This window comes from Chiloscyllium plagiosum, unplaced genomic scaffold (genome assembly GCF_037043375.1).
Source record: "Chiloscyllium plagiosum isolate Xiang-an unplaced genomic scaffold, Cpla_swu_hap1 HiC_scaffold_31, whole genome shotgun sequence".
Taxonomy (NCBI): domain Eukaryota; kingdom Metazoa; phylum Chordata; class Chondrichthyes; order Orectolobiformes; family Hemiscylliidae; genus Chiloscyllium; species Chiloscyllium plagiosum.
In genome coordinates this window covers 36,452,717-36,467,868 of record NW_028270169.1, presented here as the reverse complement: position 1 = coordinate 36,467,868, position 15,152 = coordinate 36,452,717, and the positions used below count along the sequence as shown (strand labels likewise).

At 39.3% G+C, this 15,152-nt stretch overlaps 1 protein-coding gene across 4 annotated transcripts in view; it reads left to right on the top strand.

Moving 5' to 3' along the window:
* The window catches only part of tyw1 (tRNA-yW synthesizing protein 1 homolog (S. cerevisiae)), a 124,637-nt gene that overhangs the window by 17,665 nt on the left and 91,820 nt on the right, over positions 1-15,152 (top strand). For all 4 annotated transcript variants that reach the window (XM_087977418.1, XM_043718611.2, XM_043718610.2 and 1 more), the window contains one exon: positions 5,970-6,093. In XM_087977418.1, coding sequence (XP_087833544.1) covers positions 5,970-6,093 — 124 coding nt within the window. The remainder of the gene's footprint in view (positions 1-5,969; positions 6,094-15,152) is intronic.

The following is a 15,152-nucleotide window of genomic DNA, read 5'->3' as shown; positions in this document are numbered from 1 at the left end:
CTAATTCAGTGTTGACAGAAAGATTGTAAGAGAACCGAATTTGTGCCACTGAGGTCTCATTTCAAATATGAACAGTAGTTAGCTTACTCAGCGGTGTCTTTCTTGGAAACTAAATGTGAATTGTTCAGTGGTGAATCTGTGACTGTTGAGTTGCTTCCTGATGAACTCAATAAGAATGCTGAATAGAAGATACTCATCTAATGTTGTTTTCAACAATTTTCAGGTTTCTGTTCATATCAAACTGCATCATGAGCTTTGAATGCCTGGAGGCTGCAATTAATATTTTTTGCCTGTGCTTCAATGGTTCTACAGTTATAAATTGCAAGTGTATTAAATACCGGTGAAGTTTTCCATGCAGTTCTGGTGAAAGGATTGGGGGGAAGGGAAAGTGAAAGCGACAGGGAGTATGGAGGTAAATGGAAAGATAAGCAGCAGGATAGCATGTTTCCAGGCGGATTTAAAATTGAGGCAGACCAAGAATGCAGTAAAAAGCAAGGATAACTTAGGACATATGACTTCCAACATCTCTAATGATAAGGAAGTTAGCATTAAGGCACTTTACCTGAATGCTCGTAGCATACATAACAAAGCTGATGAACTAATGGCACAAATAATAGTGAATGATTATGATGTAGTAGGCATCACAGAGACTTGGTTACAGAGGGGTCAGGACTGGCAGTTAAACCTCCATGGTTTTTCAACTTATCGAAAAGACAGAGAGGTGGGCAGAGGGGGTGGGGTTGCCTTGTTAGTTAAGAACAAAATTAAATCTATGGTATTGAATGACATAGCGTCGGATGATGTGGAGTCTGTGTGGGTGGAATTGAGGAACCACAAAGGCAAAAAAAACATAATTGGAGTTGTGTATAGACCTCCTAACAGTGGTCAGGACCAGGGACGCAACATGTACCGGGAAATAGAGAAGGCATGTCAGAAAGGCAAGGTTACATTGATCATGGGAGACTTCAATATGCAGGTGGACTGGGTAAATAATGTTGTTAGTGGATCTAAAGAAAGGGAATTCATGGAATGCTTACAGGATGGCTTTTTGGAACAGCTTGTCATGGAGCCCACAAGAGAGCAGGCTATTCTGGACCTAGTGCTTTGCAATGAACCAGACTCTATAAAAGATCTTAAAGTAAGGGAACCCTTAGGAAGTAGCGACCATAATATGATAGAGTTCAGTCTGGAGTTTGAAAGGGAGAAGGCAAAATCGGATGTAATGGTGTTACAGTTGAATAAAGGTAATTATGAGGGCATGAGAGAGGAACTGACTAAAATAGACCGGAAGCAGAGGCTAACCGGGAAGACAGTAGAGCAAAAATGGCAGGGGTTTGTAGGTATAATTGAGGACACTGTACAGAGGTTCATTCCCAAGAAAAGAAAGATTAACCGGGGAGGGATTAGACAACCTTGGCTGACAAAGGAAGTCAGGAAATGTATTAAAGAAAAAGAGAGATCCTATAAAGTGGCTAAGAACAGTGGGAAATCAGAAGATTGGGAAGGATACAAAAGCAAACAGAGGATAACAAAGAGTGTAATAAGAAAGGAGAGGATCAAATATGAAGGTAGGCTAGCCAGTAATATTAGAAATAATAGTAAAAGTTTCTTTCAGTACATAAGAAACAAACGACAGGCAAAAGTAGACATTGGGCCACTTCAAACTGATGCAGGAAGCCTAGTGATGGGAAATAAGGAAATAGCAGGAGAACTTAACAAGTACTTTGCGTCAGTCTTCACAGTGGAAGACATGAGTAATATCCCAAAAATTAAAGGGTGTCACGGGGCTGAGTTGAGTATGGTTGCCATTACGAAAGAGATAGTGCTAGAAAAGTTAAAAAGTCTTAAAATTGATAAATCTCCTGGCCCCGATGGGATACACCCTAGAGTTCTGAGAGAGGTGGCTGAGGAAATAACAGAGGCATTGGTTGAGATCTTTCAAGAGTCACTGGAGTCAGGAAAGGTCCCGGATGATTGGAAGACGGCTGTTGTAACCCCCTTGTTCAAGAAAGGATCAAGGCAAAAGATGGAAAATTATAGGCCAATCAGCTTAACCTCGGTTGTTGGTAAAATTCTAGAATCCATCATTAAGGATGAGGTTTCTAAATTCTTGGAAGAGCAGAGTCTGATTAGAACAAGTCAACATGGATTTAGTAAAGGGAGGTCATGCCTGACAAACCTGTTGGAATTTTTTGAAGAGGTAACAAGTAGGTTAGACCAGGGAAACCCAGTGGATGTGGTCTATCTAGACTTTCAAAAGGCCTTTGATAAGGTGCCACATGGGAGGCTGCTGAGCAAGGTGAGGGCCCATGGTGTTCGAGGTGAGCTGCTGGGATGGATTGAGGATTGGCTGTCTAACAGAAGGCAGAGAGTTGGGATAAAAGGTTCTTTTTCAGAATGGCAGCCGGTGACGAGCAGTGTCCCGCAGGGTTCGGTGCTGGGGCCACAGCTGTTCGCATTATATATTAATGATTTGGATGAGGGAACCGTGGGCATTCTAGCGAAGTTTGCCGATGATACGAAGTTAGGTGGACAGGCAGGTAGTACTGAGGAAGTGGGGAGGCTACAAAAGGATCTCGACAGGTTGGGAGAGTGGTCCAGGAAATGGCTGATGGAATTTAACGTGAGCAAGTGCGAGGTCTTGCACTTTGGCAAAAAGAATAAAAGCATAGACTACTTTCTAAATGGTGAGAAAATTAATAAAGCCAAAGCACAAAGGGATCTGGGAGTGCTAGTCGAGGATTCTCTAAAGGTAAACATGCAGGTTGAGTCCGTGATTAAGAAAGCGAATGCAATGTTGTCCCTTAAGAGGGTTGGAATATAAAAGCAGAGATGTACTACTAAGACTTTATAAAGCTCTGGTTAGGCCCCATTTGGAGTACTGTGTCCAGTTTTGGTCCCCACACCTCAGGAAGGACATACTGGCACTGGAACGTGTCCAGCGGAGATTCACACGGATGATCCCTGGAATGACAGGTCTAACATATGAGGAATGGCTGAGGATACTGGGATTGTATTCGTTGGAGTTTAGAAGATTAAGGGGAGACTTAATAGAGACGTACAAAATAATACATGGCTTGGAAAAGGTAGATGCTAGGAAATTGTTTCAGTTAAACGAGGAGACTAGGACCCGTGGACACAGCCTTTAGAATTAGAGGGGGTCATTTCAGAACAGAAATGCGGAGGCATTTCTTCAGCCAGAGAGTGGTGGGTCTGTGGAATTCATTGCCACGGAGTGCAGTGGAAGCTGGGACGCTAAATGTCTTCAAGGCCGAGATTGATAGATTCTTGTTGTCTCGAGGAATTAAGGGCTACGGGGAGAACGCTGGTAAGTGGAACTGAAATGCGCATCAGCCATGATTGAATGGCGGAGTGGACTCGATGGGCCGAATGGCCTTACTTCCGTTCCTATGTCTTATGGTCTTATGATTACCAGTTGAGATTTAGGTATTTTTACAGACAGTAATGTGAAAGTAATACTCTCTCAAGACACTAAGAGGTGATGTTACCCTTGAAAACTCCTGTGTTCCAGTTCAGTTTCTCTTGACACTAGGTGGCACTGCTGCTCCTTTCTCTGATCTTGCAGCCTTTAGAAGTTTTAAAACAGAAATTGAGGAGGAGATAAAAGTTTTGCAATCTTTTATTTCATGCTTATCCCATCCCTGCTCTTACCTCAACTGCTTCTTTTGGCCCTGCACTACTTTGTTTCTGGTGTTAATTGTTTTTCCCTCCTTCTATTTGTTGTACCTTGCATCATTGCTTCCTTTGAAAGCACTCTGCATGTGAGAACTTGCAAAAAAAAAAGCAACTATACACCTTAGCAAATTGGGTATATACTCTATTAGGGAAAAAAAATCCTGGGGATGCTTGCTACATCTTGGGTTTTTAGTTGTTGGTTTTTGTGTCAGTTTTAGAAGGAATTTTTTCCTGTGGTAAAAGGCAGTGAGCCAGTGGACAAATGGCACCAGGCCAGGTGGTCTCCCTCGGCACTGTAATAGCTTTGATTTATATTTGGATTTCATGAAGGTATTCGACAAGGTGCACATAAACCTGCCTCCTTGACTAAGGTTTTGCTCATGCATGACACCAACATATGTAGGAAAGAATGTCATGAAGAGAACATAAGGAGAATGCAGATATACACAATTGAGTAACTGGGCAAAAAAACTGGCAGATCAATTTTAATGTGGGAAAATATGAAGCTGTTCACTTTGATAGACAGAATGAGAATTCTGAGTGTTACTTACAGTGAGAAATGACTGCTATATTCTGAGGTGCAGAGAGATCTAGGTATTTTGGTCCCTTAGTCACAAAATGGTAGTATGCAAGTACAGGAAGTAATTGAAGCTAATGGAATTCTATTTTATTTTGAAAGAGGAACAGAACATAAAAGCTAGATGTTATGCTTCATTGGTGATACCACATCTTGAATGCTGTCTGCATCTATGGTCTCCTTATTTAAGGAAAGATGTAAATAAACTGGAGGTAGTTTTAGCAGAGGATAACAAGATTGAAACTTGGAATAACTTATGTTGTCTTATGACATGCTCCTGACTGACATGCATTTAATAAATCAGAATGAAGTTAGAGAAAAAATGTTACAAAGCATTGCAAATAAACTGAGAAAAATACCAGTGAGACAAGTCAAATAATTTTCGAAAATAACATCTGACCAATCAGTTAAGAATCAATCAGATCACACAGAAGACTTCAGATGAAATTTTATTCCATTTTTCCATCTGTATTTAGGTGTTTAAAGTTTGTAACAAATGTATATTTTGCAATAAAGTTAACATTATCAGTCTTTCCTTTTGAAGGTTCCATACTGTGTGAAAAAATCTGGACTGTGTTTGTGCGAGATAGGATTTTTTTTGAGCATGTGTGGTATACACAATTTTCTATGGAAGATGAACAGTGTTTTGTCAGCTCCATGAGAAAAATGTTTATCTTCAAGCTTTTCATTGCGACTTATTTTAAGAAAAGTTAGAGGACACACATTATTAGATAAATTGTATGCCTTTTAAAAAAAAAACTAGGTTATCAATACTCTGTCAGCTTTACTTAGCTTTGATAGGACAATGCATTGATTTTATTTACCATGGAACAGTTTTCTTTTGTATGTGAGTGTGTCTTGAAAATATTTTAGAAACAAACTGGATGATAACTTTCCATAGGTTATCCTCCCATTTATAAAACACCTTGTTGGCTGAGGAGACAGCAACAAAGGTGATTAATAGCTTGTTGCTAAAATCTACAATTTGGACGAGCAGTATCTCTGGACCGTAGGTATTTGGAATGTACTTTGTTCCTGACCAATTGACTCTTCCTTTTATTGACACTAGAACCAGAAAGTCTTTACTTTCACTGATCTTAAGTTTCATCTGGGGCAGCAAGATGAGGATGAAAACGGAGGTTCAGACCTGTCACCTGACAAGGTGCTGTACTCTGACATCACTTAGTGTTTAATAGCAGCTGAACTTTATGTCCAAAAGGAGAGAGAGTTTCTCTTTAACACAGCAGGTACTATTCTGTTGTTTTGTAGTTCTGCATAGCAGAGCATGTCAGCCACTTAGTGATCAGCGCCACAGAAAATCTACCAGTTTTAGAAAAGATGACAATAATGTTGCATTTATGTTTAATTTGTATATTAAAACTGCTCTCTATCAGCTCTGTGCTATCATGTATGTTAGTTTCTTACTTGGTTTTTTGGTATTAAAGTTTTGACTTTAAAAATTCGTGAGCTTGCAGAACCTATAGTCCCTTGCTTCCTCAGGACAATGCATCAGCCAATCAACTAACAACCTTTCCTTCTGTGACTGAGTTGTTGTAAATTTTTGATGTTCTTGCATTTGTTCTGTTGAATGCAAGACGAAAAAACTTAGATAATGTGTCCTTTTTTTCATCAATGTTTGTATGCTAGAACCATTGTGCTTTAATGATCCTTACTTCTATTTCCTGTGTAATTACAGCAGGAGAGGGAAGCTGTCAAAAAAGTAAAACAAAAAACATCGAAGCGTGCCGTTGGAAAAAATGAAGGTGCAGAACCAAGAGAAATGATTACTCCAGCACTAAAGAACGCACTTACAAAGCAAGGTATGTTTATTGCTTGATCAGAAACGCTATATGATTTTCCACATTGGAAATGTTTCAGCAGCCTCTTTGTTCAAAGCCCAAAAGTAAATACCATTTTATACAAAAAATGTAAATCACCCACAGAGGTTCTCATCAATTCTGACTCTCTCATTTTGTTGCTGTTCCTCTCTCTCGTGCGCTCAGTTGCCCATGCTCTCTCTCTTGATTTCTCTCTCTTGTTCTCTCTCTTGTGCATTCTCTGATGTCACTCACTCCTATGTGCACACTCTGCTTCCGCCCACACACGCTGTCTCCCACGCTTGTGCTCTCGCTCTCTGTCTCTGTGTCTCTTTCTTTCTCTCTCTTTCTCTCTCGCGCGCTCTCGCTCTCTCGCGCGCTCTCGCTCTCTCGCGCGCTCTCGCTCTCTCGCGCGCTCTCGCTCTCTCGCGCGCTCTCGCTCTCTCGCGCGCTCTCGCGCTCTCGCGCGCTCTCGCTCTCGCTCGCTCTCGCTCTCCCACTAAATTGTAGTCACAGACTATTCATTGTATATTGCTTAGGTTAGTGTTCCCTCGCATGGGGAATTGTCAAGAACTATCTATAACGAAGGACGTAATTAGAAAAAAATTATAACACTTGGTCTTCATGATTCAGTGGTTGATTCTAAGTATTACAAATCTCATTTGAATGTAGGTGTTTCTAGCATCTGAACTTGCATTAATTTGTACTCTGCTTGTATTTAAGTGTGTGGTACTACCCAATGCTATTTTGATGATCAGTAGTTACCTGGGTTTATGTATTTCCTATTTTATCAGAGATATATTGGTAATGCTTTGGCCTCTGACATGGATTCTTTCTCCAGAAGTGTTTATAAGATTCTGATTCCTTAGGTCTTCCAGCTGATGTTAATACACATTAAGGTTAAGTACATTATGTACATCTGTGTAAGTCACAGATGAGCACTTAAAGTAATAGATTAGAAATCCAGTGGAAGAGACTTTTGTGGCATAATAGTAGCTTCTGTATCTCTGAGCTAGGAGGCCCGGATTCAAGTCCCACCTGCTCCAGTGGTGTGTTAAAAAGATCTCTGAACTAGTTGACTTAAAATATTTAGAAATCCATTGAGGTCTCCACAAATGGGTTTGAATCCTGCCTCTTTCGTCTCTCATCCTGTGGCACAGTAGTAGTTTACCTGGTCTCTAAACTAGAAACTCTGGGTTTAAATCCTACTGGAGGTATTTCATAATGTTGTGGTTCTGTTCGCCAAGCTGGAAATTTTTGTTGCAAAGGTTTCGTCCCCTGTCTAAGTGACATCCTCAGTGTTTGGGAGCCTCCTGTGAAGCGCTTCTGTGGAGTTTCCTCCGGCATTTATAGTGGCCTGTCCCTGCCACTTCCGGTTGTCAGTTTCAGCTGTCCGCTGTAGTGGCCGGTATATTGGGTCCAGGTCGATGTGTTTGTTGATGGAGTTTGTGGATGAGTGCCATGCTTCTAGGAATTCCCTGGCTGTTCTTTGTTTGGCTTGCCCTATAATGGTAGTGTTGTCCCAGTCGAATTCATGTTGCTTGTCATCTGCGTGTGTGACATGAATTCGACTGGGACAACACTACCATTATAGGGCAAGCCAAACAAATAACAGCCAGGGAATTCCTAGAAGCATGGCACTCATCCACAAACTCCATCAACAAACACATCGACCTGGACCCAATATACCGGCCACTACAGCGGACAGCTGAAACTGACAACCGGAAGCGGCAGGGACAGGCCACTATAAATGCCGGAGGAAACACCACAGAAGCGCTTCACAGGAGGCTCCCGAGCACTGAGGATGTCACCTAGACAGGGGACGAAACGTCTGCAACAAAAATTTCCAGCTCGGCGAACAGAACCACAACAACGAGCACCCGAGCTACAAATCTTCTCCCAAACTTTGTTTCATAATGTGTTGATTTAAAAATATTTTTTATACAGCACTGATGTTAGATTGTAACATTTTTAATCTTTCATTTAGTGAGTAAATCTAAACCTGATTAAAATTGGCTTCAAGTCTCTTCCAGCATTGGGAGTTTAGCTTGTGAAAGCATTCCATCAGGGCACAGTATATTTTTTCCATATTGAATCCCAGTTCTAATGTCTGCTTATCCTAACTAAATTGTTGCAAGTCTTTTATTGTTCTTTCATTACAAGCACTACTCTTCTGTGACAACAGAGGTGAAAGTGTGTCTTTAGTATACCTACCATTCCTTTTTCCTCCATGTAACTCTACATCTATCATTGGCAATGCTTCTTCTTTAACTATCCTACTTTTTATATGTTGTTACATTCCTTGAATATTGCCATTTGTTAACTACTTTTTTTTTAATGCACTCTTAACTTCTAAAATATATTTCTGAATTTTGTAAGCTTTATTTCATGTTGCTGTATTGAGCCTAGATTCTATGTATGCCTCTTCCTAAATTTCCTTTTAATATCTCTAGCTATTCAGTAACGTCAGGTTTAGCTGCACTACTTTTCCTTATGTGAGAACTGTAAGCATCTGGTAGATGAACCAGATTGTCCTATCTTTTCAATTTATTTGGACTAATTTTCATTTTATCTAATTAGACTTTTTTTGGAGTAAAATGCTTTTATATTGACTACTTTCCTTTTCAATTTTGAAATCAAAATTAATTATGTCGTGGTTGCTGTTTTCGAGATGCTTACTGTACCTGTAAGCATTACTTGCACTTAACATTACTTACTGTCTTGTTTAATTTCCTCGAACCAAACTACCTGTTTGATCAAAAGCTTGCTGATTTGGAAGACATCAGGACAAATTCCTCTCCTCCTTCAACTCTCTTATTCAAATTAAATATTTTAATTGTTTCTCCCTGTCATTCCTGAACATTTCTGATTGTCCATATATCCCCTGCTCTGCTTCTCTTCCCTTAGTTTCTCATCCCTGTATAATTTTATGTACTGATAATACACTCTGTCTCTTTAATGCCCTTTCTATAATAGGATGCCAAAACTTCTCAATACTTATTTGGTCACTTGATAGTAAAGAATTTGAGTATCTACATTTATTCATAAAAATAGAGCTGTCGTATGAAAACAAAAAAGACATGTTGAAACATTGCACCTTTTTAAAATTTAACAAATGCATGGGAGACAATAGTTCCCTGGCACATACTTCTTAACAATGTCGTGACGTTTAAATGTCCATTTGCCAACCAGTCAACACACTTTTTCTCATGGAGTATAAATTATTGCTCTCTTTATATTTTGAAGTTCTTGCATCTGTCCTGATGAGTGTAAGAAAGAAAGCTTTCTAAATTTTTTTTTAGCGTTTCTCCAATGCTTTATCTGAGGTTTGATATTTTAAACTCATTATGTTCTCTTGTAATATATAGCTTTTTATAAAATTTAACATGATGTTAGCTTTTGTTTTGTAATAATATTTTGAGGAATTATGTATCTGCAATCTTGGGTCTCCCTGTTTATTCACACTTCAGCACCTTCCTTCTTCCTTACTCCCATAATTCTTGTCAGCATTTGATGTCATCAGCATTATCTCTTCATAGAATCATACAGCATTTAAACCGACCCTTCAGTCCAAACATTACATGCCAAATATAATCCTAAACTAAACTGGTCCCACCTACCTGCTCCTGGACCATGTCCCTCCAATCCTTTCTTGTTCATGTATCCATCCAAATGTCTTTTAAACTTTGTCATTACACCCGCATCCACCACTTTCTCAGGAAGTTGAGTCCATGAACTACCCTCTGAAAAAAATTTGCACCATATGTTTTCTTCAAATCTCTCTCCTCTCACCTTAAAAATGTGCCCCCTAGTCTTGAAATTCCACATCCTAGGGAAAAGACAACGAGCATTAACTCTATCTATACTTCTCATTATTTTATAAATTTCTATCAGATCCCCAGTCAGCCTCCTGTGCTCCAGTGGAAAATGTCCCAGCCTATCCTGCCCTCCTTCATAATTCAAACCTTCCATACCTGGCAACATTCGCGTAAATCTCTTGAATCCAATTCATAAGTCTAGATCATTTGTACACAGTGAATCTACAGAGGAACATCTGTACGCATTAATGTTACAAAGATCAAACCAGCTCAAGTTTGAAACTGCACACTTATTAAAATTATTTGAGCTTAACATTTAGTTCCTTATCAGAACTGTGAGCTGCAAACAAATTACTTCAGAGTAAATGGTGTATGCAAGTTGTGTGATACTCAATGATGAGAAAAATAAGAACAATAAATGTGTGCAGGGACAACATGTTAAATCTTAGTATCTAAATTTGATATCTCGTTTACAGCGTTGTGGTTACATCATTATGGCTACTTGTGGTTCTTTGTAGATATGTGTGTTTGTATGAGTGGGTTGAGTTACGTTTGGAGTATGTAGGATTGGATTTGTAAGTTAAAATATTTGTAGGCTGTTCTGTTTGCAGAGCACATCTACCCAATCAGTTACTAAATCATTATATTCTGAAAAGTCCTCGGTTTGATTTTCTCCTTTCAATGAAGTTGCTCATCTGAAATAGAGTAGTGATGTGGTGTTACAATTCATCTTGTTGCCCTTGGTGTAAGATGGAAAGAAAGTGGCCAGGGTTCTGGCTTTAAATGGCTACTAGCTGATGCTGGATGTCTGCATATTTGGACATCTGAGGTGAGGTTTTGGTTTGGCTAAAATGTTGAATATCCTGTTGATAGTTCCTATCCTCCTTTACTGTATAACCTAGTCAACAGTCACCGTGGTTGTGGAAGAGGAAGCAGAGAAATTGGACAGAAAATTGGTTTTAAAAATTCTTGTTGCTTAGAGATTGATAATTAACTGTGTGTCATGTAATCATGGGTTCCGGCAACTCTAGTTGAATGAATGCCTTTGCATGCATTGAACTGATAATTACAGGTTCCTTCAGCTGATGAGTCTGTCATCCCCAGATGAAGTAAGTGAATACTGACTGAATTCTGCTACCAGATTACAGACAGGTTAGATTTTCTGAATGTGCCTGCATTTCTCTGTATTTCTAATTCGCAGGATTGAATCCTGTTCTGCTTTGGTGGTTTCTGTTTTTGCATTTGCCAACTCTTGTTAAGCTAAGAAGAGGAAAAACAAAATTTGATCCAAGGTGCTTTCAAATGACCTCTTTCAAGTTTGCAACAATCTTGATAATTGAATACTCTAGGAGAAAGTGAGGACTGCAGATGCTGGAGACCGAGTTGAAAAATGTGATGTTGGAAAAACACAGCAGACCAGGCAGCATCCGAGGAGCAGGAGAATCGACGTTTCGGGCATAAGCACTTCTTCAGGAATGAATACTCTGCCAACATTTTAGTTTCAAGGAAAGATTGTGTCCATGTTCTACTAACTTTCAGAAATAAATGACAAGGCAAGATAAAATAGATTGTCCCTTTGTAAAAATGAAAATGGACTTTGAATGTTTAATACATCATTGCTGACATAAAATATTAGATACCGAGCCTCACCGGATCAACATGCATTGTCTTCCTAATTGAAATTTATTTGTTGCACTACTTTTCCTCTATCATTGGGATAGAATGTTGAATGATACAGTCTCTGGTTTTGTTACGTAGAGTTTTAGCAAGTAATATTATCTTTTGAAGGACAACACCACTGGATTAACCAAAAACAAGTGGTAGCTCAAAAATTAATTCCATAACCTTGCCCAGAAATTTAAAACAACATTATTTTAAAATAAACCTCCTTACACACTTATCAAATTCCTGAAATAGAATCGACACTGGGCTTGTGTTACTTTACTTTAAGTTGTGCATCTTCTGAATTGCTTAAAATTTCTCAAGTCACCTCTAAGTTCCTCAGTGGCAACTGCCATGTGGACTAAGCAGACACAGGGATATTTCTTCAGATCTCACTCCTGTTTCTGCTGATCTCGGCGAAGGTTTTGATGGAGATGAGGAAGAAGGAAGATTCAAATCCACATTGTTTACAGTATTACAGTTATTCTGCATCACATGTTATTCACCTATCAACCTTGTTCTTACTGATATACATTGTCTTCCCTTCCACTCACAGTACACTAAGCCTTCCTGTTTCTTCATGTCTCTTGCACATCCCATTGCTGCAATTTCCTCCTGCCCTTTAATCCCCTACTCTCTACCACATTACCCTGAAGTTGCTCTTACGACCGCTTTTTCTACGTCTCCCTTTACCTGTTGGTGACAGACCTTTCTGCTGCTTGGGTCTTCCTCTCTGAAGTTCACTCCCTAATCCTTACTATTAGTCCACTTCACTTTTCTCTTTTGAAAGAAAACATTCTCAGGACAACATAATAATTATGGATTCCGAGCTGCAGCAGCAGAAACAGCTATCTATTCCATCTAACCTCCTCCTGTTACAATTGGCCTTCATGTTATCTTTGTGCCACTCCATACGGCTCAACCACAGATTTGTCTCAGTTCTGAAGAAGGGTCACCGGGCTTATCGAAGGATGTTGTGAAACTTGAAAGGGTTCAGGAAAGATTTACAAGGATGTTGCCAGAGTTGGAAGATTTAAGCTATAGGAGAGCCTGATTGGCTGGGGCTGTTTTCCCTGGAGTGGCGGATGCTGAGGGGTGACCTTATAGAGGTTTATAAAATGATGAGGGGCATGGATAGGATAAATAGACAAGGTCTTTTCCCTGGGAAAGAGGAGTTCAGAACTAGAGGGCATAGGTTTAGGATGAGAGGGGAAAGATTTAAAAGGGACCGAAGGGGCAACTTTTTCACGCAGAGGGTGGTGTGTGTATGGAATAAGCTGACAGAGGAAGTGGTGGAGGCTGATATAATTACAATGTTTAAAAGGCATCTGGATGGGTATATGGATAGAAAGGTTAAGAGGGATATTGGCAAAGTGCTGGAAAATGGGACTAGATTAGGTTAGGATATCTGGTCAGCAAGGATGAGTTGTACCGAAGGGTCTGTTTCCGTGCTGTACATCTCTATGACTTGACTCATTTTCACTTATCTTTCTGTCTACCGTTTTAAACAATTATAATGACTGATGTAATTGTAAGTTGTTGTGACAGGGGCAGCTTTTCCTAACAAATTAGCCCATTCATTATAAATACTAAGACCCATGCACACTTGTCGGATAAAGGAGAGTATTGTCAACTGACCCATTGATTATGACTTCAGCTGCTGTTATTATGGGACAAGTCACACTGACGTTTGGCTTGCTCGATCATACTTTGTTCTTTTATGTTAATGAGGTGGTCTTTCACTGAAACACAAGCATTAATGCTGCAGATTTGGCCAAATCAAGCTATTTATTTATTTAATGGAAAGGGTTTCAAATAAAAATTCCACCTTCCAGGTTTGCGTAAAGATTTATAGCTTGGGTGTCAGTTGCTATGATTGTGGGTATGTTTGCTGAGCTGGGAAGTTGATTTGCAGACATTTTGTCCCGTGTCTAAGTGACTCTTCAGTGCTTTGGAGTTTCCTGTGAAGTACTGCTGTGCTCTGTCTTCTGGAATTTATTTGGTTCTGTCCCTACTGCTTCTGGTTGCCGGTTCTGGATGTTTGTTGTAGTATCCAGCAATCCGAACAGTATTCTTTTGCAGTACTTTTGCAACACCAGGGAGAATTTCCTTCTTTATCACATTTTTGTAAATGTGGCTTGACTGTTGCTTTCGATTCCCAGTCTTGAGAGTGTGGTAGCTTCTTCCTTGAGTTTTTACACAACTGAGCTTAGTCTTTCAGGGCTTCAAATAGCCCCTTCATGGTTCTAACCAAATACTCTTTTGATCTGAAACTTTCAAACTTAAATCCTTAACTTGGAATAATTATTTCTAACATTTCTGAGCACACACCTTATTCTAGGAGAAACGTTTTCAGATATCCATCTTCAGTTGAGACTTCTGCAAACTGAAACCAAAAGCTTCTTGAGCTAACAAAAACAAAACCTATCTCTGATCTTTCAAACTGAAAACAGGCTAATGCTTTTCAGTAATACTATTGTGTGCTGGTTAAACTTTCCCAGGACTAACATGATCCCTACTGGATTATGATGCTACTCCAGGAACTCCTTCATACTGTTTTTTAAGAAAGAAAATCATGGCTTCAGACATTCTGACGAGTTAATCGTTGAACTTCTTCATACAGACAGACCAAAACCCATATGTCACTAATCAAACTCCGAGCTATAAACCAAATGATACTAAAATATATAGATATATAACTTACACAGCATGCATCACACCTTGCATATGCATGATTTGCAGTTTGTGTGTGTTGTTATCAAAGGTTTTCATTTTATATAATGGAAAAGAGGCAATGTTATAATCGAAGGTATAGGTAATAACTTGCACAAGAACAAGTGGAGATTGAACATAGTCTCTATTGTCTTCTTTTGTGGCTCCTCCTCCTTTACTGAAAACATTCTTCTGATTCTCCCTTGCCTTTGTGCTTCCCACAAGGTGCACAGTGTTCCTATTTAATTGACACAATATAATATCTCAATGATACGTTTAAACTAAGGAAAATCATACAAAATGTATTAACACTGTCATGAATCAATCATCATCTGAGGAGCTCCATTAAGTATTCCAAATAGATTGCAAATTGTGTTGGGGAAGAGCACCATCTGAGATGCTAGTAACTGTATTTTGATAAACCTCGAGGTACTTTGTCCCCATCTGATGCTACTCCAGGACTTGTTGTCAGATCCCGCTGTACCTGCCTTTATGCAGAGAGTCCAAAGGTGATGAACTGCTTGAGAGAACAGTTGCAGCCTGAGACAGTGAATTGTGAACATCTCTTGTCATCACGACAGTAATGAAATTTTCACCAGCTATTTGATAAATTGCTCATTTTCACTTCTAATCACGTTCTCAATTATTTTAAAATAATCAACAATTCTTAACCAGGAGGTATCAAATTGATATTATTGAGGTTGTGGAACAGTAGGGCAAAGATTTTTTTTATCTGCACACAAGCTGTATCTGAAATATGATTAATGTATCCACTTTCTAACACTGACAATCCTCCTGCTGAGAGCAAAAAATCACTATAAGTGTACATTTGTGGTGAAAGTATTTATATTGACCTCTTAGCTGCCTTAA